The sequence below is a fragment of the Meleagris gallopavo genome, chromosome 2, assembly GCF_905368555.1.
Source record: "Meleagris gallopavo chromosome 2, MGAL_WU_HG_1.1, whole genome shotgun sequence".
NCBI lineage: Eukaryota > Metazoa > Chordata > Aves > Galliformes > Phasianidae > Meleagris > Meleagris gallopavo.
In genome coordinates, this window is record NC_139405.1 from 15,714,701 (window position 1) to 15,740,113 (window position 25,413).

Consider the following 25,413-nt stretch of genomic DNA (forward strand, 5'->3'; position numbering starts at 1 on the left):
ATCAGCAATGCTGGGTGTGGAGCCAGCCTAGCTCCTGGCTATGCTAAGAAACAAGTCCTCCTCAAGAAGGAAGAGGAGAGGTGCACTTTGCCACCTCACTCAGGTCATACCTAGGTGCAAGTGACAACTGAAATGCAGCCTTTAACTAATCTACAGCTCCAACTGCATGCAGCTGTACATCTGGTGCTAAGTGACATGGCTTAGTGATGGTCAGGTTGATGGTTGGACTTGATGGTCTTGAAGGTATTTTCCAACCTAGATGCCTCTGTGATACTGTGATCTGTTAGACCTCTTCTGCGTTTACCAGAGTCCAGGCAGATGGCATGCGGAGGGCAAGACCTGCCAGGCGTGGCAGTGATGCTGGTTTGACCTCCTGCTTATGTCACTGTCTCTGGTTTGAACATGGCTGGAAATATCATCCTTCTCTTAAAAAATTGAAGTCTTCCACAGCTTTGTTCTTTTCATTTTTGTTTCTGGGGTGTTGTTTTCTTTTTATGAGCAAAACTAATTCAGCCTTTTGTAGGCTACAGCAAAGTAAAGGTATTGACATGCTCATTTCCTTCTCTTCATAGAAACGTTTTTAAGCACTGTGTGATTAAATTAACTTGGAAGGGAGAAATGCAGTATGGCAAAGGCTCTCCTTGAGAAGAAAATATAGCTTTAATAACTTTTATTGCCTAGTAAAATTGAGAATTTAACACTGAGCATGCTCGGGTATTTGCACTAAGGATCTCTATGTACTTAAAGACATCTGGTCTGTAGCTTTATGCACTGTTAACTAACTGCAAACCTCTTTAACAGCTCCCTGACACTGCTGGAAAATCCTGAGGCAGGACAAGGGCAAATACTGCTGTCATGCTTGGTGACTGATGTTGTAAATGGAGTGAGAAAGGCCCTTGCAGGGGAAGCCAGCAAAGCTGACCTAGTGGGAAAAGAGTGTAAGGACAGGTTTCCTCTTGAAGCATGCCAAGATAACCATGCTTGGATGCATATGGGGCTCTTTCCAGTTTCAGGAAGGTGCAAAGTGATGCACTGTGGAAGAAATGGCTCCAAAATCATTAATTAAAGACTGCCCTTCTGGTGTGCCTTATGACCAAAATACTGTCAAGAACAAGATTTTGACAAGGCTTGAGCTTGCTTTGTATGGATATGGAATAGTTGCTTGGGAGGACTGTGAGCAAGAAAAGACTGTAAAAAATCTTTACAAAGATATTTGAAAAAATGATTGGAGGGTAGTAGATCTCCCTGTCATCTTCTACTCTCACCCTGACGTCCAGTGCGAAATGCTCTGTAACTTTGAAATACGAAATACTTCTGCTAGCTGTTAAGTTGAACGATGGATTCTAATTAGATGGAAACCAAGAAAATATAGTAGAAGAAATAGGCTTCCAGCAAAGAGTGAGAAAGAGGCATTAAACAGTGGTATAGCTGAAGGAGGTAGGTGCTAGCCCAGTGGTAGCATCTGATTAAATCCTTGTTCAGATAGCTGATCTGAAGATGATTTGTACATGGAAAACTGCAGTGATCATAACACAATTAGGGCTCATTAAATGGGTCTTCTTGAGCAACAGGGTAATTTGATTATACGTTTGGGAAAGGTGGAAAAAAATTGGATGGAGAGGAAGATCTGTTGTCTCTTGCCAGCCTCAGCGTGTCTTTCCTTTTGTCTCTGCAGGTTGCGAACGTGTGGGAACTGCTAAGTGGAAGCGGCCATGTCGCAAACAACTCACCCACCCACCTTCCTGGTGAACTTCCAACTCCTGAGCATTGTGGTGGTGCTGCTCTTCCATGCAGACAGCATACACGCAGAAAGTCCCAGTGAAGTGCCTGCAAACAAATCTGAGGTGTGCACAGGCTCGTACATCTGCAAAAAGGGTGTGATCTTACCAATATGGGAACCCCAAGATCCCTCATTTGGTGACAAAATAGCTCGAGCAACAGTGTATTTTGTAGCAATGGTGTACATGTTCCTGGGAGTATCCATCATAGCTGACCGCTTCATGTCCTCCATTGAAGTCATCACATCCCAAGAACGGGAAATAACCATCAAGAAGCCCAATGGCGAGACCAGCAAAACCACAGTGAGGATCTGGAATGAGACTGTTTCCAACCTCACACTGATGGCCTTGGGCTCATCCGCTCCTGAGATCCTTCTATCCGTCATTGAAGTGTGTGGCCATGGCTTCACAGCGGGGGACTTGGGGCCAAGCACAATTGTGGGGAGTGCTGCATTTAATATGTTTGTCATCATTGCAATCTGCGTTTATGTTGTTCCTGATGGAGAAATAAGGAAGATCAAGCACTTGCGAGTGTTTTTTGTTACAGCAGCCTGGAGCATCTTTGCCTACACTTGGCTTTACATTATTTTATCGGTGTCTTCTCCTGGGATTGTAGAGGTTTGGGAAGGCTTGCTCACCTTCTTCTTCTTCCCAATCTGTGTAGTGTTTGCCTGGATAGCTGACAGGAGGCTTTTATTTTACAAGTACGTCTACAAGAAATACCGAGCTGGCAAACAGAGAGGCATGATCATAGAGCATGAGGGTGACCGACCCTCCTCCAAAGCTGATATTGAGATGGACGGAAAAGTTGCTAATTCTCATGTGGAGAACTTTTTAGATGGGACACTGGTGTTGGAGGTAGATGAAAAAGACCAGGATGATGAGGAAGCCAGAAGGGAAATGGCTCGGATCCTGAAGGAACTGAAACAAAAACACCCTGACAAGGAAATTGAGCAGCTTATAGAGTTGGCCAACTACCAGGTCCTAAGTCAGCAGCAGAAGAGCAGGGCTTTCTATCGCATCCAGGCCACTCGACTTATGACAGGAGCTGGCAACATCCTGAAGAGACATGCTGCAGACCAGGCCCGCAAAGCTGTTAGCATGCATGAGGTCAACAGTGAGGTGGCAGAAAATGATCCCATCAGCAAGCTGTACTTTGAACAGGGTACCTACCAGTGTCTGGAGAACTGTGGTACCGTTGCCCTGACCATCATCCGTCGGGGTGGCGATTTGACCAACACAGTCTATGTTGACTTCCGGACAGAGGATGGGACGGCCAACGCGGGCTCTGACTATGAATTCACTGAAGGGACAGTGGTCTTCAAGCCTGGAGAGACCCAGAAGGAAATCCGTGTAGGCATAATCGATGATGACATATTTGAGGAGGATGAGAATTTTCTGGTCCATCTCAGCAATGTCCGTGTGAGCACTGAGGCAGATGAGGGTATTCTCGAGGCCAGTCGTGTCTCCACACTTGCCTGCCTGGGCTCACCATCTACTGCCACTGTCACCATCTTTGATGACGACCATGCTGGCATATTCACCTTTGAGGAACCAGTAACACATGTCAGTGAGAGTGTGGGGACCATGGAAGTGAAAGTGTTGCGAACCTCTGGTGCACGAGGAAATGTTATTGTGCCCTATAAAACCATTGAAGGCTCAGCGAAAGGTGGAGGAGAAGACTTCGAAGACACCTGTGGGGAGCTGGAGTTCCAGAACGATGAGATAGTGTAAGTGGAGGTTTTATTTTAACTTATAGTCTGTCATTCTCCTGAAATTAAATGCACATGGCTACCAGAGCTGCACTGGCGTTGTGCAGGTGCCAGTGTGCTACAGCAAGCTTTGAATGCTCTTGTGTGCTTTTGGGAGCCTGAAATGCTATGGTCCTGCTTTGCTAGCAGGTCAGAGAGTTGTGCCTACTCAGAGGCGCTCCATCCTCCCAGAAACAGAATGGAACTGGTGTGTAAGGCCAGCCTTCCACCTTCTATCCAGGAGCCAAGCAGTTCTCTATAGCTTTGGCTCTATAGTGGAGGAGAGAACACCAAGCTGGCTGTTACCCCCCAGTTCCATGAAGTTACCTGTTTAAATCAAGAGTGTGAGTTGTGGTAACTGCATCCACTTGCCTGAGTTTCTCTGGGCCTGTGCCACTGATACTCCTCCCTTCAATGCTGCTGGATTTGGACAAGGTCACTTCTTCTTCCTCTCTTTTTAAGGACTGTGGGCTTGGGTGACTTGTCTAATGCATTTCCTGAAAAAGTATTGTCATGAAAAGAAGCTTCATGGTTAGGATGCAAGTGGAGGCATATCTGGCTGTTCGCAAATTATTAAAAGATGAATGTCTACTGATGAAGTATTGCTAGATGGCTAGTGGAAAAACTGTGCTCTGCCTTCTTTATCATGTTATGCTGAGAATGTCTGTTAACTCAGTAAATGACAGCTGAAAACATTTGTCTTTTGGTATGTTTGAAAGACATCATGTTGCCCAACTGTGGCTCTGGGAGAGCAAGAGCTTGGAGCTGTGTTGCCCCACCATCAGATTCCTCCTGCATTGAAGTCTGTGCCTGTAGACAAGACCCTGCCAACAGTAGACACGGTAGCACAGAGCCACTGCGTAGGACTCAGAGCAGTCCTAGATAAAGGGCACTGCTGTGTCAAGAGAGACCTAAACAGTGGCTTGGATACTGCATCTTGCACAGCTGGTCTTTTGGGAGCTGGGGCTGACCCAAGGTGATTGAGGAGAGTAGGCTGTATGTTCTCTCCATTATTCATACTTGCTCCATGTGAATAGGGAGAATGACACAAACAGAAGAATCGTAAAACTCCTAGGAGCAGCAAGAAATAAAAACATGATTCATAAGTTTTAGTCAGGGTATTAGTAACCAGATGGTGTTTCAACTTCTCAGAAATAACTAAGCAAGAACTTCACAGCTCCAGCACTCTGGAGGCCAAAATGTGTATGTTGTTCCTGCTAGGGTCAGGAGCACACAATACACAATTGCTCCTGGTCCAGGCTCCTGAGCAGTAGTCACAGTAGACAGGAATCTAGTTACTGGATTTGATTCAATTTTTTTCCTTGTAGGAGACATAGGAAGATATCTGCAGAGATGCAATGAACTAGTCTATAAGGATATCCACAAAAGGCTCTTTAGTTTTTAACCGAATCACTACCAGCAAAATGTGACTGCCAGCAGGAAGACCTTGACATTTGATTTCACTTCCCCTTTGTCTTGGAGTCAGTGCTCTGGCTGAGATCTCTGTGCCACCTACATCCATGCTTCCTGTCAGTGCTCAGCTCATGACATGGGGCCAGGCAGTGGGACTGCTGCTGGTGGATTTTCCACCCAACTCTTCACTGCTGGTTTTTGCTGAGAGCCTAGTGAGCAGGTAGTAGGCTGGAAATGGGCTGGCCACATTCTACTATTGCTGTTCCCTGACCTCTCAGGAAGAACTGCTGTGTCTTTGTCACTGCAAGCCTTCTCCTTCCTTTTCTAACCAGTCATCTGTATGCACACACCATGCAAAAAATGGGAAAAACAGCTTTCTTAGAAAATGGAGTTGTTTTTTTTTCTGTGCGAATGCCAAGGTATTGCCGTTATATCTCTGCTGTCTTTAAACCATTTTCTGCTGATACTGTAGGGACAGTACATGGGAAGCACCAGTGTGCACTTTAGCATTGGCAGCCTAGAGCAGATGAGAGCTTGGGGCTTATTTCATTCAGGTTGGAGAAGACATGCATGTATCTTATATTTTGGGAGGTTGATGGTACTGATTTTACAAATTGCCATCTGCCCATGTGCTTAGCAGGCAGTAGGCGTTTTTCTGAAGCATAACTACTACAGTCCATGTTCAGGTGTTGGATAGTATGATCTGACTTGCAGAAGAGCTCCCACAAGCCCATGTTTGCCTGGGTGTAAGTTAAGGACAGCTCTGCAGCACAGAGGCAAATCTGGTCCTGAAGCTGAGCTGCTGTTTATAGGTATTCTCCCCTTGCCTTGATGGGAATCAAGATGTGCTAGCACAGTGTGCGGGTTACAGAGATAAAGCCTGTTTACTACGTCACTGGGTGTTAGTGCAGTGCTTCAGCTAAATCACAGCTATGTAGAGTGCTGCCATTCTGCAGTATTTGACTCAGTAAAGTCAAAGTTCTAAAACATTAATATTTCCCATGCTTGACTGGCCAAGAAATTGCTTTGCTGCCCATTCTAAGTATCTTCAGTGCTTCTTCAGCTCTGCCATCTAGGATGTATCGATCAGCTCAATAAAACTGAGCAAGATACGTTTCTCTGGGACACTAACAAAGAGGGTAGAGCAAGAGCAGGAAAGTGAGAAGGTGAAAGAAAACAGTGTGGAAGACTGTATTTAAATTAGAGGACTGGCTTGCTGGTAAGTCCCAGTAAAATTAGGAAGTGCTGGGAGAGCATGGATCTCCAACTCCCTCCAACTCCCAAAAGGCCCAGTTACGTAACATGTTATTTGTTTGTGGATACCAGAGAGAATTTCCTATTTTGCAATCTGTTGATTTCTCCTTTCTCAGAATACACAAAACTGCAGTGTAAATGCTGAAGCCTCTGCTGAGCATTTCAACAGGTTGTCCCAAGTTATGTGGGAAAGCTATAGGTGTCCAACCTGCATCTCAGTAAAGCCAGCATCTCATGATGCTGCACAGGGACCTCTGGTGTGAGACATACATTTAGGACAAGGGGCTATGATGTAAAGTTTAAGAGACACCCTTTCCTCTGGGGCCACCTCAGCAAGGTGTCTCTGGCCTTGTCTTGCATCTCTGTTGATGAGTAAAGCTTTCTTGATGAGAACGTGGACTAGTAAGATGTGCAGTTGCAGGCTTTTCCTGCAACCCATCTGCTGCAGGTATTGTAACCGTCAAAGAGGTCAGAGGTTCATCTAGCCAGTGTATTTTTATCCCCTGATGAAATGCCAAATAGTTCAAAAGGAATCTAGCCTCCTATCTTGGAGGAAGAAGCAGTCTTTTCCCCAGCTGATGGGATCTCTTCTCCTTGCTGTCTTGAAATATCAGGAGGTGCGTCTCTTCCAGATGTGATTGCAGAGCTGCAAGAAAACTACATGTTCTTTCACAGTCAAGAAATAGCAGCTTTTCTAGAGCTGTCATTGCAACTAGAGAACTATTGCAACCTGTACTCCAGATGTCTGCCTCCCCCTGAGTATCGAGCAGAAAAGTTTTTTCTGCAGTGAGGAAGACGTTAGACTAAATTATACAGATAATGAATTCTACGCGTACTTCAGCTAAGCTGTATAAATGCATGTACAATCTTTTATTAATGTATCTTGCTGTTTACAATGTATGGTTTCGCTGTTTTTCTAAAAGGTGCCTGCTGCCGGCTTAGGGAGGGAAGTTCTTGGCCCATTGAAAGTTTCTTGTCCAAGCCAGCTTTGGCATTTCTCTGGAAGCACAAATCTAGGACAGTGACATAAACACCTGCTAAACTCTCTGATTTGTATGGAAAATATCCCCAGAGTGAATGTCCCTCCCAAGGGCTTTTTAAAAATGCCAGTGTCAATAAATATAGATTGTGGCGGGAGGGGGAAACCAAGTAGTACTGCTTTTTTAAGTTCTCCTTTTCCAGAAAAAGTTGAGTGAGGTATTTCTACAGAAATAGCAAAAAATAAAATCCTGGCTCACCCTTCTCTAGCTCAGCTTTGCATCTGTGACTTACAGCTTCAGGAGATGAAATGAAACCTCCAGCACTGCCAGCCTTACAGTAGAATGCAGTTGAGGAGCAGGGACCAACCCAGTGTGGCAGAGGTGTAAATGAGGCTGAAGGTGAATCAAGCAAACATTCCACTTTCCATTTTTTGTCATCAAACACATTGTTTCTCTCTTTCTCTCTTTGGGTTGGTTGGTGTGTGTCCCCTCACAGGCCCTGGTTTGCACAGGGTTCATGGCTGGAGGCACAGCATGAGGTAGCAAAACTGACCAAAGATTAAATTTATTCATCTGGCTTCCACTGCCCAGCTTGGGCTTTGGAGCATATTTCCCCCTAGCCAGCAGCAGTCCTACCTGGCTTGGTGGGATTTGCACGCAGCTCAAATACAACCACCAGGACCTAGATCCTGGGATCTTGGCATGAGCACCCAGGGTCCTGGATCCGGCCCCTGGAGGTGGCACAGAGCAAAGCTGAGCATACGGGTAGTACAGGGCTGTGGTATGTCACAGGGCCTTGCTTCCCTTTCCAAGGGAGTTTTGGGAAGTAGAAGTTTCCGAGGGCTGAAATGCAGCTTTGCTTTGAGTCCTGAGCTGATTGTCCCTTCTTCAGCAGGGGAAGATGCAACTGTAATAGGATAAGCTCTCTCTTCTTTTTCTCCTTTCTGTTGACATGTTTAGCCTTTCCTGAATACTTTTAAGCTGCTGTGCTCATGTCTTACTTATACAGCAGAGTGCCATGTTAGGAGACAGTAGGGAAATAAGGCCATGTAGTGTGGAGTTCACTGCTTTGTGCTTTACAGATTGATACCACTATGTAGGAGGAAGAAACCAAGCAAGCTTGAAATATTTTCTTCAGGGGGATTGATCTGAATTTTGGCTTCCCAGTGTGCTTAGGGCAGTCTGAGTCTTCCAACACTGAGCAAAATGAAAGCACTATGGGGCTAAGCATTTGGCATGAAAGAAAGGAAATTCACCGCTAGTTGAAAATGAGAGTCCATATGGCTTTACCATTCAGGAAGCCTTTCTCATCTGAGGGCAGAAATACCTGAGGGTGGCAACTGTGCTGTGTGTCGCAGGGATGATGGAGAAGGAAATGCAGTGTGGGGCCTTGAGGAATGGTGCTGCCTGCAGCAGAAACCCTGTGTTGCATAGGGCTGGGTGCTGGATTTTGTTTTCTCAGTCATCTCAGGAGGACCACTAAAAGTGCGTGTGCGATGTTGAGGCACATTTAGAGCTGGCTGAACGTGCACCTCACTAGGCCTGACTTGTGCTCGCTGTTGGCCTGTGTATGCAAACTGGGCATGAGGTGATGAGGATACTGTGCGTATATGTTTTGGCTGGGAAGAGGATTCCCAGGTCTCAAGCCTACAATGTGCTTTCTCATAACAGTTTCTCTGTATGTCTTTTGGGCTGATCTGGTCCTCCTCAGAGGAAAGCCAGTGGGTGTGCTCCTGCAGCAAGTCATTGCGGTGTTGTAGGACAAGCCCTGCCCGTGGCTTGCCTGGGGAGGGTGCACACAGAATGCAGTCTGTGCTGTTTGCCCAAATAAGTCATGATGCATGTGCATGAGATCTAGGAACTTGATCTGATGATGTCCCCTGTGGAGTAGATTAGGCAGCAAGGCTGTATTATTGGATGAAGCGAGATGTGCCAGCACATCACTTGAGGGGACAGGGGGGAAGAGGGGTGAAGACAAGAGTGGTTAGCTCTTGCTGAAGGACTGACACAGTTTTTGTCCTTGAAAAAACAATGTTTCCTTATTTGTAATGAGCTGTTGTTGGCAATTTACCGCTACCAGCTGCATCTCTGTGGTTGATTTAGGGAACTTGGATCTTAAATATGTAATAACTCTCTGAAAGCTATTGAGAGGCAGTTATTAGCTTCATCAGGGCCTGTGTACACATCCACTGTGCTCCTTTATAAAAAGGCTACCTATTAAAAGCATTGTAGTAATTTATAAAACACAGGATCTAGGCTTGTTTTGAGAAACTAAAGCAGCTATCCTAGCAAAGCCTGTTGGTGTGGGAAAGTCATCCTGCAGCACATGACTCCTTGGTTTCTTGGTGGGGAGATGAGAACAGTGGGCAGGAGAAGCCCTGTCCCCCTTCGCAGGTGCTCTTCCTTCCCCATGGTGGGCCCGAGCGCTGCTGGCAGTGGCACTAGCACCAGCTGCAGCATGCACCCACCCTTCTCCATCCCATCCACACGGGATCCTATCCTGGGTAAATTCAAATCAAAAATGTGTGCAGCACCCCTGAGTTCACGTAGTGTCCCTTCCTTGGGAATAGGCTTCCTTCCCTCTGACAGTTTGCCCCCAGGCCTGACCTCAGTGGATCGTACTTAGTAGTTTTGTGGGCTTAATGTGAGACCAATAGAACAAAAAGCAGACAGCTGATTACAGCCAGCATCCAAGCAGATGGGCAGAGAAACATCTGCTGTCATCCAAAGCCAAGCAGAGAGGAAAAGCTGGCCCTGGCAGACAGGCGGCTGAGTCAGAAGCAGACCCATGCTCTGGTCTGGCTTAACCACATGTATCCCTACAGCACTGTCAGGCCAGAAGCTTTGATAAAGGTTAGTCATTCACAGACAGAGTATGCAATGGCTGAGTTCATGGCCACCTGCACTGGAACTGGTGGAGGTACATCCTCTGCTTTGTGATCATAGGCACAGTCGCAGATCGTGCCAGCCTTGTCCGTGTCCTAAATGCCATTTAACCTGACGACATATGGGGAGATATCAAAAAGTCTGCTAATAACATTTCAGATGCTGAAAGAGGAGGCATTGTGCTGGTTTCCAAGTACGGCAGTGCTGGATCCTGGGTGACAACGAATAATAACGGCATTCTCTGTTTTAAAAATATCTTAGCATAAGAGAACAAATATTCCCACTGCTGTGCAAATGAGAGTGTGACCAGCATGTGCCTTTTCTGTCCAGTCCCTATATGGTTCCATTTCCATAGTGCCTGGACGCCTTCCTACACAATCACAGTGACAATAAAATGTGCCTGGCAGCAAGCAACAAAGCACTGGCAAAGAACTGGGGCACAGACTAGATCCCCACGAACTGGGCCCCAGGAGGAGAGAGAAGGAGCAGATCAGAGCAAAGCCCATTCCAGAGGAAGTCTTCCCAGTGCAGATGCTCCCAGATTGCTGAGAACAGATATGGAACTGGGCTGAAGGGTCCCTAGTTCAGAGGCCTAGTGGATATGATACTACCTTTGTGGGATGGTGTTGTTTTTTTTTTCATAGAGGTGGTTTTCACTTTATGGCATCATTGCCAGGAAGTTCCTTTATTCTGAGGAGCTCTTTTTCAATCTCTGCTGAATAAAGTTGCTTGCCTCTAGGAGAATAAAACAGTTATAAATTGGGCCTTTGCAAACAATTTGGAGTAGAAATATACTAATCCACTAAATGGTCCATCACCTATTGAGCCTTCCCAGGCTGTTTTTTTTGAGAACAGGTGACTGGATCTGAGAGGAGAGGTATTGCTTTGGCTTGAGCGGGGAGCAGGGTTTGCCTGGCACCAGAGACTGCACAGGGCTTTGCCTTTTCTTAGTTCAGTAGATCTGCACTCCCAGTTCAGGACTGTTTTTTGAAATTTATGTTCCTCCTTACTGACTGGATGTGTGATGGGACCTAGGGGGATAAGATATCACTTCTGCACAGGTTAAAAATAATATAAACAAAGTCAGTATTAATGGGCTGTGCACAAATGATCCTACTGCAGGGGAAAGGGAGGGAACAGGAGATTTACCTGACTCACGAGCTCTCCAGTGACCTGGAACTTGGAAAGAATCATACAAAAACCAGAAAATGGGCTGGCTGAGTTGGAGGAATGTAACAGCGCTGCATGGGAGCATTGGTTGGAGTCAGGTTGGGCAGGAGCTGGATGAGAATTAGAGGGGAAGGAGATGTCTTGCCCACACATTAGTAGCGCAGAGGGAGAAGGAGAGTGGAGCTGAATGGCAGTTCCCACCAAGAAGCACATCCCTCCCTCAATATGCTTCAGTCTGTTCTTGTGGGGCTCTCCACGAATCTCACATGTGGAGGATGGAGATGATTTAACCTACCTGTTCTCAGAGTAAGTGTGGATACTAACGTTTAGCTTTGTGTTGTTAGGGGAATGCCAGAGGGTCTGTCAGAGCTCCTAGCAGTCCCCTGTAGTCCATCTGTAGTCAAGCTCCAACGCTGCCTTCAATAGCATTTCAATCAGATTAGGTCTGCTTCTATACCTGAAAGAGTCTAGAATAAATCAACACATTATTTGTAAGTACCTCAAAGATAACAAGGAGATGAGTAACAGCCAGCACAGATTTGTCAAGAACAAATCTTATCAAGCCAACCTAATTTCCTTTTATGCCAGACTTTTGGGTACGAGAGAAACAGTGCTTGTCACATAACTCAGCTTCAGAAGGGTTTTAATATTACCTAGTTCAGTATCTCTGTAAAGAGATGCTGGCTGAATAGGCCACTGGGGTGATGGGGTCACACCTGTGTGAAAAGAGAAATGTGGCAGTGGACAAGGGTGAAGAGGTGTTTACAGGTGTTATCCTGAATGAAGCTTGTTGGGAGCAGAAAAGTTTGCTGTTAAACATGCGGATAGAGTGGATACACTGGAACCATTACTGTAGCTAGGATGGAGATTTAGAGAGATGAGCTGAGAAATAGGCTGAGAGGAAGCAGGACATTTTAAAGACAAGTGCTCGCGCAAGAAGAGTCATAAGCACAAATCCAAGCGGGAGGAGAGTGACTGAGGCCATCATGAGCCAGCAGCCAAATCTGAGTTCACAGTGTCATGCTTCTGTAATGAATGAGACTGACATCATCCTGGAGATATTCATAAAATCCAGAAAAAGTTGAGGAGAGTCCTGAGCACAGAAAATGACCGGTGGTCTGAGAAATGCGACCCTAGGAGAGAGACTGAGAGAACTAGGACTTATAAATTTAGACAGTGGCCTAGGGGAGATCTAAGCCTTGAGCTATGTAAAGGGCAATCTGTGTCTTCAGGGTCTTGAAGCCGCAGCAGAGGAAGTTCAAATTAGACAGGAAGGAATTTCCATGTATGTGTAGATCCACCCAGGAGTAGCTCGGGAGTGGGCAATTTCTATCAACAACAGAGGAAAACTTAGAGGAGCTGATTGAAGATTTACTGGAGGTGTTTGGTGTCTTGTCTCTTTTAGGACAGCACTGGGTCAGATGAGGTCTTGGGAACTCTCCATCTTCTTTTTTTACATGCCAGCCGGGCAAAAGCATTCATTGTGTAAGCTGTACTTCAGTCAAGAGGCCTTTGTCCTGCATGATCTCCTGCTGCAAATGGCTGGTGGGGTAATATGCAAAGCAACCTACAGATGGAGCAAAGACCAAATCCATCCATACAGCCTTCAGAGCTTCCCTGTGGCTACCCCATATGGGCTCTTTGCTCCCAATAGGTATCTGGGATGGGGATGGTGCTCGCCTGCCGTCTGTCTCCTTTGTTAATAATTAGACACAATCCAAGCTTCCCTGCAGGAGAGCCCTGTCCCTGTGGGGGAAGTAGCAAGGCTGCACAGATTAAGGAAGCTAATTAGAAGGAAAGAGAGCATTGGTACTGAAGCCCCAGCAGCAAACTTTGAAATCTAGATAAGGGAGCAGTATTTAATTATATACAATTAAAACACTGCATCTCAGCCCCCTGAGAACTGGCGGTCTTGGAGAACACTCCCAAAGGTGCTAATGAACTGTTCTGAAGGTGGTGATGGACTGAGGGCATATTAAACTTCACCTGGCAATTAGAAGACCTTGGAAAATTCACTTGGACCACTGCCTTCTTATTTCTGCGTAGTGTCCTTCCTCTCCCAGAGTGGGTAATGGGAATCCAGTGCTCTGGCACTGTGTGGGGGGATTTCTCTACTCCTATGGGTATCTGAGCACAGATCTTAACACAGTTACTTCCCCTCCTTGCTCTTTTGTCTTACTAACACAGATAGCCCCTAACCTCTGATTCTTCACCCTGCCCTCTCCAAGGTAAGAAGAGAGTTTGCTCTCTCTGCAAAGCACCTGCCTTGGGTTCAAACACATGCTGTTGCACTCCAGGCTAACTGAGCTAGCAAGCTTTGTGGGCTGCAGCAGTAGCTTCTATCCCATAGCTGCTTCTGGATGTTAGTGTTGTAAAAAAGATGATGAGGGAAAGTTTGGATGGATCTGTACCATCCAGCAGAGAACTGCTGAACCAACCGGAAGTTTTCTGAAATTCCTCTTCTCCAGCGACCACAAACCTTTAGGAAAGCTTTAGCTCAGCTTTGGGTGTCAAAGCTGTGGTACTTCTTTTAATTAGCAAATATTAAGTGCCTAAAGGCAGTAAGTTTGAAAAGTCCAAGCAATAGCGTAGAGCTTTATTTCCTGCATTCTTGTCTCCTAGTATTCCTCTCTCTTGCCTGGTCTTTGGCTCCACTTTCTTGTAGATCCTGCATGGACTCTGTGGGTCACATTTACAATATTATAACAAACAGCTGCCGTGGTGATTTGGTTGCTTAAATCTGCTTAGATCTGCAAATTACGCCAATGTCATGAGGTTTATTTTATTTTATTTGCCTGAGCCTTTCTGGTGATGTTTTCCTCTGCAGTGCTAAGAACTAAATTCTCCAGGGGCTTTTTGCACATTGTGTTTTAGGTGAAAATTAAATTTCTTGTTGAATCCCAGAGCTCCCAGAGTTGAGGTTTTAAGAAAAATGCTGAATAACATCCAGAGAGCCCTGTCTGGCCCTTACTGTGCCAGGGGAGAATTTGCTGTGCTTTTAGGAGGAAAATTGATCTCCATTGTCTACCCTGCAGAGCTGGAAGGGAAGGGGAGAGGCTCCTCCATGCCAGTCTTCTTGGGCCTCACATAAATGAGTGCGTTGGTCTCTTGCGAATATGCAAACAGATTTCTACAAAGCACTTGCTAATGAATCGAAACAGCAGTTTGTCCTTTCAGTGATTTGCAGGGAGTCAGTAAAAGACTCAACTTGGGGAGCTCATTATGCTTCTAAAGCAGTGTATTTTTAGTGGAGATCCCAGGAAGCCACCGAAGAGACTCAGCAGCACAAAGAGGAAACCTGCAAGAGAAACCAGCACCGCCTCTGTGACAGGCTGTGCTGTTGAACGTGGCTTTGATTCCCAGCCCCAATCACCATCAACTCATGGCCAGGCTGCTAGCATGTTGATACCATGCTGCGATCATTTATGGCCATGTCTCAGGTGCAAAATGGAGGAGAGGAGAGCAAGGTGAAGGAAGAACCACAGCAGCCTACCTGGACACTTTGCCATGTGCAGGGTACACATGAGACCTTCCAGAGACCTTCTGGAAAACCCAGCTAGGCTCTTGGGAATTAGAAAAGAGGCTGGTTATGAAAAACTGTTGGGCTGCTGCTACATAATCCATGTCTTAAATTAATTGAACTGGTACTGCACATATTTCAGCTTTAGTGTGCTTGCAGGGAAAGGCCTTGCTTGATGCTAGGCAGCCATAATAAAAGCAATAAGGAAAAGAAAATTAATTTGGGCTTAGGAAGAAAAATAGCCACCAATGCCAACTCAGTTTCAAATTGTGCATGTGAAAGAGAGAGCTAAAGTGATCCGAATTAATCTGCTATTGTTCAGCATTTTGGTGCCAAGGTAGCCAGACTCTTTATGGGTGATTATGTGCATGCACTCACGAGAGATGGGAAGGAAAAAGGTAATGTGAAGAGTTTCATGTTTAAGACTGTGTTGATCCCTTCTCTCTCAGCTACAGCAGAGATTAAAAATCACTTTCCTGAAAAGCAAGGGAAAATATGCCAGTCTGTGTGAATAGTGTAGTGGAAATGCTGAGTCACAGCCTGAAGCAGCGAAGCAGCGATTGAGCACCTGGTGGTAAGGCAGGGCCAACCCAGGAGAGCTCAGGTGCATGCAATACTCCTGAGTGACCGGAAGGGCTGGAGCCAGGACCCACCACTTCCAAACCTCATCTAAAGGCTGGCAGTGAAGGTGAGGGTGTCTCATCTGGGGATTCCTGTCTACCTCAGGACCTTGCAGGCCTTCCAAAGGTAAGCAGTTTCTTTACCTTGTTTTGTACCTGCTGCTGTCTTGTTTGAATGGATCTGTGCTTGCTGTGGCATAGGACTTTGCTGCTCTGCTGTCTTGCTGTGCTTTCTGTTGCATTGCAATAGCGTTTACTTTGGGAAAAAGGCTTTATCTTTTAGGAATGTTGCAAGTGACTAAATAGGCATCTGAAAAGGTTAATTGAACTCCAGTGTTGTTTTTTTTTTTTTTTTTTTTAACTTACTACTTAACAGAAAATTCAAGTTGCAACTTGAACCTAACTTTCATTTATTAATGTTGGAAACTTAAGCAGGAGCTGGATTTCAGTCAAATGTCTTTGCCTTCTGCCACAGTAGTTTTAAGCAATAACATTGCATCTCTGTCTATGTAAAAGCCAGAGGGTTAAAAAGGTGTATACTGTGTCATGTAGCTTCTGCAACAGCTCCTTGCAGGCAGACAGTTGCTCCTGGCACCCTTGTTAGGTGACAGAAAATCCTACGAAGGAGCAGCAGGGAGTAGCAGGGCTGCATGCCAGCTCTGTGCCTGGAACTGAGTGTGGTGGTGATGTCCACCAGCAGCTGTGGGAAGTAGGGCACAGTACTCCTCAGTTTGTGGCATTGGTTATATTCATTTCTTTCTTCTGGAGCTTAAGCACATGTGCTAATTAGAGGGGAACTGGTGAGCTCTGCTAACGCATTTAAACACGGGTAGCTTCAGGCTTGCATTTGGATCATTAAAAATGAAGTGAAATGATGATCTCTTTGCACCAGCTTCTGTGAGCAAGGGCCTTGATTTGGCAGCAGTTAACTTCTCAACACTGTAGCACTAATGACTTTTAACATGAAAAGAGCGTCATTAACACAGGAGTGTGGTGTGAACCCACTGCATGGAAAGGGGAGGCTCACCTTGTCAGGGGCTTTCCAGTAAACTACAGTTTTCTCATTGTTAGGCCTGGTGAAAGTCTCCCAGGGAAGCTCACCTCCTGTCTCCTGAGGATCTTCTCTGATTCTTCCGCTGATGTACCCAGGCAGCCCAAGTGATGTAGGGATTGAGTGCACCTGCAGTAAGTCTGCAGATGATGCCAAGTTGGAAGGAAATGTCCTTCCTGCCTGAAGGTAGGAAGTACCTACAGTGGGAGACTGGACTGATGAGACCAATGGGATGAAGTTCAATGTGATTGGGTGCTGGGTCCTGCACATTAGTCACAATGACCCCATGCACTGCTAGAGGCTCAGGGCAGAGTGGCTAGGAAGGTGCATAGAGGAAAAGGATCTGGGAGTGTGTGAATGACAACTAGCTGAACATGAACTGGCAGTGTGCCCAGGTCAGGAAGGCCAATGGCATCATGACTTATGTCAACAATAGTGCAGTCAGCAGGAGCAGGGAGGTCATCATCACCCTGTACTCAGCTCTGGTGAGGCTGTGTCTCAAGTACTATGTTTGGTGCTGGGCTCATCACTACAAGAAAGGTATTGAAGCCCTGGATCGTGTCCAGAGAAAGGCAACAAAGCTGTGAGGGGTGTGGAGCACAAGTCTGATGGGGAGCAGCTGAAGGAACTGGAATGTTCTCCAGTCGAGGAGAGGAGGCTCAGGGGAGTATTGCCCTCTACAACTGCCTGAAAGAAGGTTGTTGTGAGGTGGGGGTTGGCCTCTTCTCCCAGAGAACAGTGATAGGATGAGAGGGAATTGCCTCAAGTTGTGCTAGGAGAGGTTCAGGTTAACTTTTAAGAAACATCTATCCTAAGAAGGAGTGATGAGGCACTGGGACAGACTGCCCAGGGATGTGGGGGAATCACTGTCCCTGGAGGTATTCAAGAACTGTAGAGATGTATCACTGAGGGATATGATTTGGAGTGGTCAAAGGCATGGGTTGATGGTTGGACATGGTGGTCTTATTGGTCTTTCCAGCCTTAATGATTCTATGATTCACACTAAAGTGAGGTTTAATTCCTTGTGTCAGAATAGAAGCCATCAATTTTTAAATACCAATGACAGCTTGCAAATAAAGGCTTTATCTCATAGCTGGTCTAAAGGTTATGTGGCTGCAGGTCACTTACTGGCAGTGTTGTATTGTGGGTTTCTGCCATTGAGAACAGGTGTGGGAAAGGCTGACATCTTATTTTGCTCCAGGTGTCTTTGCTAAAAAAAAAAAAAAATCCTGTAAAATCTGTGATTCTTCCTTCTCTAGTTCTTAATTTAAAAATAAAACTTCTCACTTCTGTGAGAAGTTTCCAATGTTCCTCACTTCCACTGAAAGGAGGAATTACACTGAGGGACTCCTGAGGAAAACTATTAATCAAGTATTTTCCTGGCTCCAGCTGTTGTAGGACTGAAACCAGTATGCCTGTACAACACTCTCCCCATAGGGAGACAACCAAAGTGGTCTGTACGTGCCATTCTGAGTAATCTCAGCATACATAGCCATGTCATGTTTAGATGTGATCGCGCTGGCTGGGGTTAGCATGGGAAAAAGGCAGAGCTATGAGTTATATTCGAGCTTTCATTACCTAATTTCTCATTGTCAACTGCTTCCTGTTTTAAAATCTAGTGGAGTAACAAGAGAAGATAAACCTGGAGAAGTTTCTCCTGGTAGGGAGTGAGGACTAGATGATCTTTAAGGTCCCTTCCAAGCCATTCTATGGGCTAAACCCCTGAGGTTTAGTTCTTGAAATTTCTGAGGAAAAACTCAAATGGCTAGCAATCCAACCAGTGGCCAGAGGTTTCTCAGGCTTCTGAGGAGTGCAGAAACAATCATGCCTGATGGCAAAGTGGCTCTAGAACAGATGAGGAAGCTGGGAAGGGTCAGCAGGCATCAGTGTATCACCGCACCGTATCCCTATCTGAGGGTGGAAAATACTGTCCATCCTTCTTCACACAGAGTCCCTTTTTTCCCAATTGCACCCATGTCCAAACCTCCCCTCCAACCCTGGTTTCCCCTGCTCATGTTCTGAGTTTTATGGCATTGTGCTTCTCCCAGGTCCTGAGAAGCAAAGCAAGGTCGCAGGGAGTTGCTAAATGATAACTGTCTATCTGTAAATCTGTGGATGTGAAGAAGGGTATTTTTAGTGGTGAGAAATGGCTTGCAGGCAGCCTGTCAAGAGGTGCAGCAGAGATGCTGGCACTTGAAGGCCATGCACCCTGACCAGGTGGCTTCCTGGAAGATTGGCTGGAAGGAGCCAGAAAAAATGCTGAACCCAGCATGTCAGTAGATTGTCTTCACCTCCTGCATTATCTTAAGATGTTTCTGTTGTCAAATATGCATTGTGACACAGACCACACAATCACCACCAGCAAAAAGCTGTGGTGGGTTGTATTTTAAACTGCAGTTCTCAAGCCAGCATCGTCTTCCTTGCTGTAAAGAGTCTTATTGCGTCTGATGGTTGTTTCTGCCCTGAGTGCTCACCGTTTGCTGTGGTGTAACCAGTTGGCATTGCTTTAGCACTGATGGAGATCAGAGACTGAGTGGTTGGTGGCTTAAGTGTGAGTTAGAGGAAGAGAAACAAAAGAGGGCTCATGTTTAAACAGAAATAGTTCTCATGGTTTTGTCACTGCATATGGCAGGGACACATGCAGAAATGAATTTTCTGCTGTTTTCCCAGTAACAATAAGCAGGTTGAGATGACGTGTTAGAACTCAAAAAATGAAGCATTCATTTTCTTTTATAATCTGTTTTTGAAATTCAGATGTTCAAACATCTTGCTAAATGCCTCTGCTCCACATTGCTGTGCTTTCAGAGCCCTGTGGGTCACCCAGTTGCTTTGCAATGGCAACGACTGATGTATATCGAATGCAGCGGGATGCCTCCGTGTGTTGCCAGCAAGTTAGGCTGCTGCAGATGCAGCGGTGAGCACAGCATGCCGGCACATCCCTGGGACAGCAGAGCTCTTCACATGCACAGCATGGCAACCGAGCCTTGAAGCTGGCTGACAATGCAGGCTTGTTAATTTTAACAGAGGTTAATGGATCTCATTGCTAGGGACTTAGCATCCTTTTCTTTGACCATATATAGCCAAGGTGTCAACTTACAGGCCTGGGGATTTCAGCTTTCTGTTTAGGTTTTAGATGAAAGGCTGCAGTTGGAAGTGATTGTTATAAATATTTCCCACTATCTGGTAGCGGCCTGACTTCAGTCCCTTCTAAGGAATTCACCGCCATCATCTCTTACAACTGCTACAATAAAAACCCTACCCTTGATAAAAGCATTTAAGGGAAGTAAGCCCCAGAGCTGCCCAACCCCACGGTGCACAGGAGGGATGTGGGGCCAAAGCCCTGCATGGCTGCAGAATTCTGCCAACCTTGCCACAGCTCTGTTGCTTTGCTGTGGGATTGCTGCTAGGGCAACACATGCATCTGGCATCATGCGCTCCAGCTCAGGAGCCAAAGAAAGACCATCAACAACACTGTGAGGCTCTCTGTGAGCATGAACAGAGGGGAGCTGCTGGGATCTGGAATGTTGAGCTTGTAAAGGAGGTGAACGCGTGCGGTGAGAAGGGCCATCTGTATTCTCCTCTAATTTCTCCCAGAGATGGGGATGGATGCTGTGGGAATCCAGGAATTTGTAACCACTCCATGTAGAAGAGCTGGAAAAAAACAAAACTGCAGCAAGATCAGTGAGAAATCCTGACTCCTAGGGCCTCTGGAAATCTATGCCACAGAAATGCTGTGCCCTCGTGCAGTTTCCAAAGAAGAATAAATCTGCTTTCAAAAAAAATCCATCTGCATATTGCATGTATTTATAGTTTGCTGCAAGCCTTTCCAGTGAGAACTTCTAGAATTTATTTTAAATTAAAGTGACTAGCGTGACATACCACTACTTAGCCTTTTAACAAAAACATTTTAGTCTTATAAATACAGTTGCTATTATTAAACTCCAGGAAAAGCCAGCAAGCTGCTCCAAATAACATCCTTCAGATGTTTGCCTGCCCAAGCTCTCCAGATACAGAGAACTGAGGCATTTGAACACCTTGTTGGAGGCCAGGATTGTTTTATTTTGTTTCCATTAGGGTAGTTGAGGCTTATTTCAAACTTTATTTTCCCTTTTCTGTTACACTATTCCTTCTACGTTTTTCCTTTAGGCCCTTTTTTCCTCCCTTTCTCACAGCACAGGGAAGCCCAGTTCCTGGTGGCACTCTCTGGCCTTCATAGAATCATTAAGGTCGGAAAAGACCTCCTTAGGTGATCATGTCCAACTGTCTACCTACCACTAATATTGCCCACTAAACCCTGAAAGTACCACATCTTCCCTTTCCTTGAACACCTCCAGGGATGTTTACTCCGCCACCTCTCCGGGCAGCCTGTGCCAGTGCCTCACCACCCTGAGAAGAAACTTTTCTTAATATCCAATCTGAAATGTTTCCTAATGTTCTTACAGAGGGACCTATCTCTGCTGCTCTGAAACTGTCTGATTCTAGTAGGCCAAGAAATTAAAAGGAAAACTTGGGTCAGTCCTATCTTTTGAATGTTGGTGTTCGGCCAGTTTGTTTCAAAACCAGAGCTGAGCAGCTCTTCTTCGTGCAGCCTTTAAGCCTGTGTGGCTGCTGAGGGAGGGAGGAGGCAATAAATCTCTTCAGCCAAAAGCATAGACCCATCCAGTCACTTAATTAATGAGGGGCTTTCTCCTTATTTGTAACCTCCTTTCAAAGCAAATGAGTGTGACTGGTAATGAAAGGAAACATATGCAGTAGTTTAAAAATAGATGTCAGTGTAGCGAGGAGAATCGTTGCCCTGCTGTGCGTAGCTCAAGTTGGCATCCAGCATATCCCATTTGCCTGAGACTGTGAACGGGAATGAACCAGAGTGTGTGGGGGTGCCTTTGCAGAGCCAGGATTTTCTGCCCATAGAATCACAGAATGATCCAGATTAGAAAAGAGCTTCAAGATCACTGAGTCCAGCCATCAGCCTGGCCTGCGGAGCCCCATTACAGAACTATGCCCCTTAGTGCCATGTCCACCTGTCTCTTAAGTGCCTCCAGGGATGGGGACTTCACTGCTGCCCTGGGCAGGCACATCCTCAAAGTAGGAAAGCTTAAGATCTTAGCATTTCTCTTCCTGTCTAGCATGGGACACTGAGAGGTATTGAGAGGCTTCTGTGAGAATCATTTTTGTTTGCTTTGCCCTTATTCGAGGTTCTCTTTTCTTTTTATTTTCCCTCTTAATTCAGATAGTTGAAAGGACTTGTAAATATTATGCTTGTGAACAAAAAGCAGACAAGCTTATTCGGTCAGGCTCTGGAAGTAGCCAGAAGGTGGTGAAGAAGGGGCAGCAGTTCTCACCATCACACCTGCCCTGGTCCTACCCGGAGTGACTGCGCTCGTGGCCACATCACCTCAGGCAGGCTCCTGCCTGCTGCTCCTCTCAGTGCCTATCACTGCCACCACCAGAACAAGCAGAGCAGTTCTCCATGCAAACTGGAAGAAAAGCAAACACTCAAACTTATGGGGGGGAAAAAATTAGTTAATCTCTGTTATAATTACTTTATTATTGTTTTTTAGCCCTGGAGGTTTTGTGATGGTTTCAGAGATAAGTCTGCTATATCTGTAGCGTTTAGTAATCTGCCAAGTAATTGCATTGGTTGTAAAGATGGTGTGGTAATAAGTGTGTGTACAGCTGAGATGCAAAAAGCAGAGCTAATCCGGCTGGGGGTGCCGAGCAATAGGCAGTGCAGAAGTAATGATTATTAATAGTGTGTTGACATAGGCTGATAATGCCCCAGAGCCTTCATTCTCCATATCTCACCAGCGGTAGATGGATGCTTGGTGCGGAAGGCAAACACCATGTAACTAGGAAACTGCCCACCACTGAACTTCCTTAGTGTATTTATATAAGGTAGTGTGTCCCTAGAGACACAAAGGTCACCAGTATGGAGGCTTTAGGGTGCACTTGGAGCTGAGGGCAACCAAAATACCAGGGCAGGGCACGGGGCCCCATGTCTTATGGTTTTCTTTGCACAAAGGATTGTAAACTGTGTTCAGATGTGATAAATGTAGACACAATGCAATGTGTAGGCAGGAGCAAGGTTGTGTATGGGGAGGGTTCTTGTCTGAGCTAATTATTCCCAGAACCAAAAATAATTAATGCTGAGCCTTATTGTTGAAAGCAAATGCAAGATGAGCTAGAAAAATATTAAACGGGAAATTATTATGCAGTCTAAAGGATAGGACTGGTTGAAAAGGCAGAAAAGAAATTTAACTGAAAATATAAAACTTCATGGTGCTGGGGGGGGAAAAAGAAAATCCCCAAACTAGAATCCTCATGTTTTTACTTCCAGGTTCTTATTATATCTTACCAGTCAGGACTGTAAATGACTGCCGAGTCACAGGGAAGGTTGGGGAACTAATTACTTACTTTTTTTCCTTCTCATTCTAAGGTTGTTTCTGCTTTTTCTGCTCTTCCAGAATTCCTTGGGTTTGTAGAAAGAAAGTTCTGATATGGCAAATAGAAAGTAAAACTGTATCTGTTGAAATTCTATAGTGTGTTAGAATTCCTTCAGCTTTAGAAGGTTTCTTCAACTACGTAGGTTGCTCTGAAAGTAATGCCTCCTATTTCCATGGAAAGGACAACAAGGAATGCAGTAACACTGAGAAAGTTCTCAGCTAAAAAACACTTTTCAACATTGTCACCATCATCAGCTATGCTTTTTTTTTTTTTTTTTTTTTGCCAGCAGTAAACAAGAGCCTGCATGCTGTGCTCAAAAAAATCTGTATGGCCATCCAGAACATGATTTCTTTCAGGTCTCTGTTGCCACTGCTGGAATGTACACCCACCACCTCACTGTGCTCACATTCATTTTGGTCTGAAGAAACATTAGCAAGCATTGATCTGTGTCAATGGGTGCCATTTTTTTTCCAGATGGAGGAATTCAGTTCCACACCTTTGTTCTATATGCACTCCCATTGTGTCAGACTGCCCCTCTGCTGATGTCTGTCCCATAGCAATGAAATGAAACAGAATAGTGGTGGGAAGGTTCAGCCTCTTCTGCCATAACATCTGCCTCTGACAGATAGGTTCCCATAATAAAATAGGATGCGTTAATTTTGGAGCAGCCCTCATATAAGAAGTGGGAGAACAGATCCTCCTTTTTTCCCCTGCATTCTTGACAGTTTCAAAAAGTTGGAAGTAAAATAAATGGTTAAGAAACAGCAAGAATGAGAACTAAAAGAAATTGAATAGGCAGGTAAAATGTGGTATTTAAACACTTTGTTTCAAGGATGGTGAGGGCTTGAAATTTTCAGCAGAGAATTGCAAGATAACTTTCATAGGGGGGAAAACCTTCTAGTATGGTTTTTTTTTTGTTTTGTTTTGTTTTTTTTTTAAAGCTCTGGTAGTAACTTTATTCCTCTGAAGAGATTTGGGGACTTTCAGAGGAAATAATGAATTTTTTCGTAAGCTGAATCACTGCATTCTACACAAATATAGATTTCCTCTGCCTTGTTTAAGAATCTGAGCTCCCTTCCCTAGGAAAGCTGGGGAAAACTCCTCCATAAGGACAATTAGTACTTGAGAGAGTACTGTCATGAGCAGAGGTATTTCTGACTGTAAGGCACTACTCAAATCATGTGAGTTAGTGTTATAATGGGTGAGTGAAATTGAGCTGTAGTATACAGGAGGCTGATCTTATTGCTCTCCACACTCTGAATATTTACGTTGATCTAGGTTTTGTTGCCTCAGACTTGAGCCTCCCTTGACGTTGTTCTCAACAGTAAGCACTCACTGTGTCTTGGGATTGAAGCTTGTTTCCTACACAGAAGGGTGGAACTTCTCATAGCTACAGCCTGGTTGGGAGGAAGGGCATATAAGAAGCTTTCCCTGCCAGCTAGGGGAAACTAGCTATGGCATAGTCCTTGTATACTGTTCTGCACACCAAGCCTAACATCTTGTTCCTTCTACTCTGAAATGATCATCTTGGCATACTTCTACAGATGTCCCAAGCCAGACTGGTCTCTCAATCCCTCCTTGTGCAGCTCTGCCAGAGGTGTGCATGGCACAGCTGCAAGTTGTAGATGGCCCTCTGGTTTGCGCTAGTTCTTTGTCAGGCCACTGCAATGTGTACAGGGACACTGGTCAAATTAGGGCCTTGTCTTTACAAGGTGAATACAACCACAGCCCAATACAAATGACTGTGTGTCTTCCTTTTCAGATATTAAATATGAAGCAACTAAAAACCTGTGCTTAAATACACAGCACTGCAAAGTTAATACTGGAAAGAATTGATTTTTTTTCATTGGTTAGACTTGTGAACAAATCTCCTGGATCACAGTGTGTGTGTCCATGCAGAATGGAAAAGGATTGTTCGGGGAATGAGTGAACAACTGGACTCTTCTGAGAAACATTCATATCTGATGATATATATATATATTACCTCTCCCCATGTGCTTAGTCAAGCATCTGTGGACTTCTGTTATGACAGGCCATAGAAAGATGTATCATTGGTTTTCTTAAGTTGAAGACAACCAAAACTGCTTTTGTTGCCGAGTAAGTGGTTTGGATCTCATTTTCCCACTGCATATCATACTTTGCAGGCTAAAAAAGACATGAGAAATAGAAGTGACTGATTTTTCCATTCCTTAAGCTGCCTCCACGTGGGTTGATTGCTCAGGGGATTTCAAGGCAGACTGAAACACAGACAAATGCTGGCTTCATGTGCACTCTTAAATATTGCTGTGTTTTGAATTTTGTTAGAAACTTGGCAGACTTTTCCTTGAGCTCTATCTTCCTTTTCTGCCTCCAGTTTATCAGCTGCCATAATTTTAGATGCACAACTGCAGTGTACAACCATTTACCTCAGCACGCATGAGCAGTGGAAGCACTCTAAGAACATGTCTGGTTAAAGTACTTTTCATACAAGAAGCTGGCAGGCAGAGCCAATTAGCCCCAAACTGGTACATTGTACAACTGAGGAAACCTGTCTTGTGCCATCAGTC

General features: G+C 45.2%; 1 protein-coding gene across 6 annotated transcripts in view; it reads left to right on the forward strand.

The window, feature by feature from the left end:
- The window catches only part of SLC8A1 (solute carrier family 8 member A1), a 98,877-nt gene that overhangs the window by 22,339 nt on the left and 51,125 nt on the right, over positions 1 to 25,413 (forward strand). For all 6 annotated transcript variants that reach the window (XM_085219072.1, XM_085219074.1, XM_085219073.1 and 3 more), the window contains exon 2: positions 1,676 to 3,508. In XM_085219072.1, the coding sequence (XP_085075198.1) occupies positions 1,713 to 3,508 (1,796 nt within the window). In that variant the 5' untranslated portion in view covers positions 1,676 to 1,712. The remainder of the gene's footprint in view (positions 1 to 1,675; positions 3,509 to 25,413) is intronic.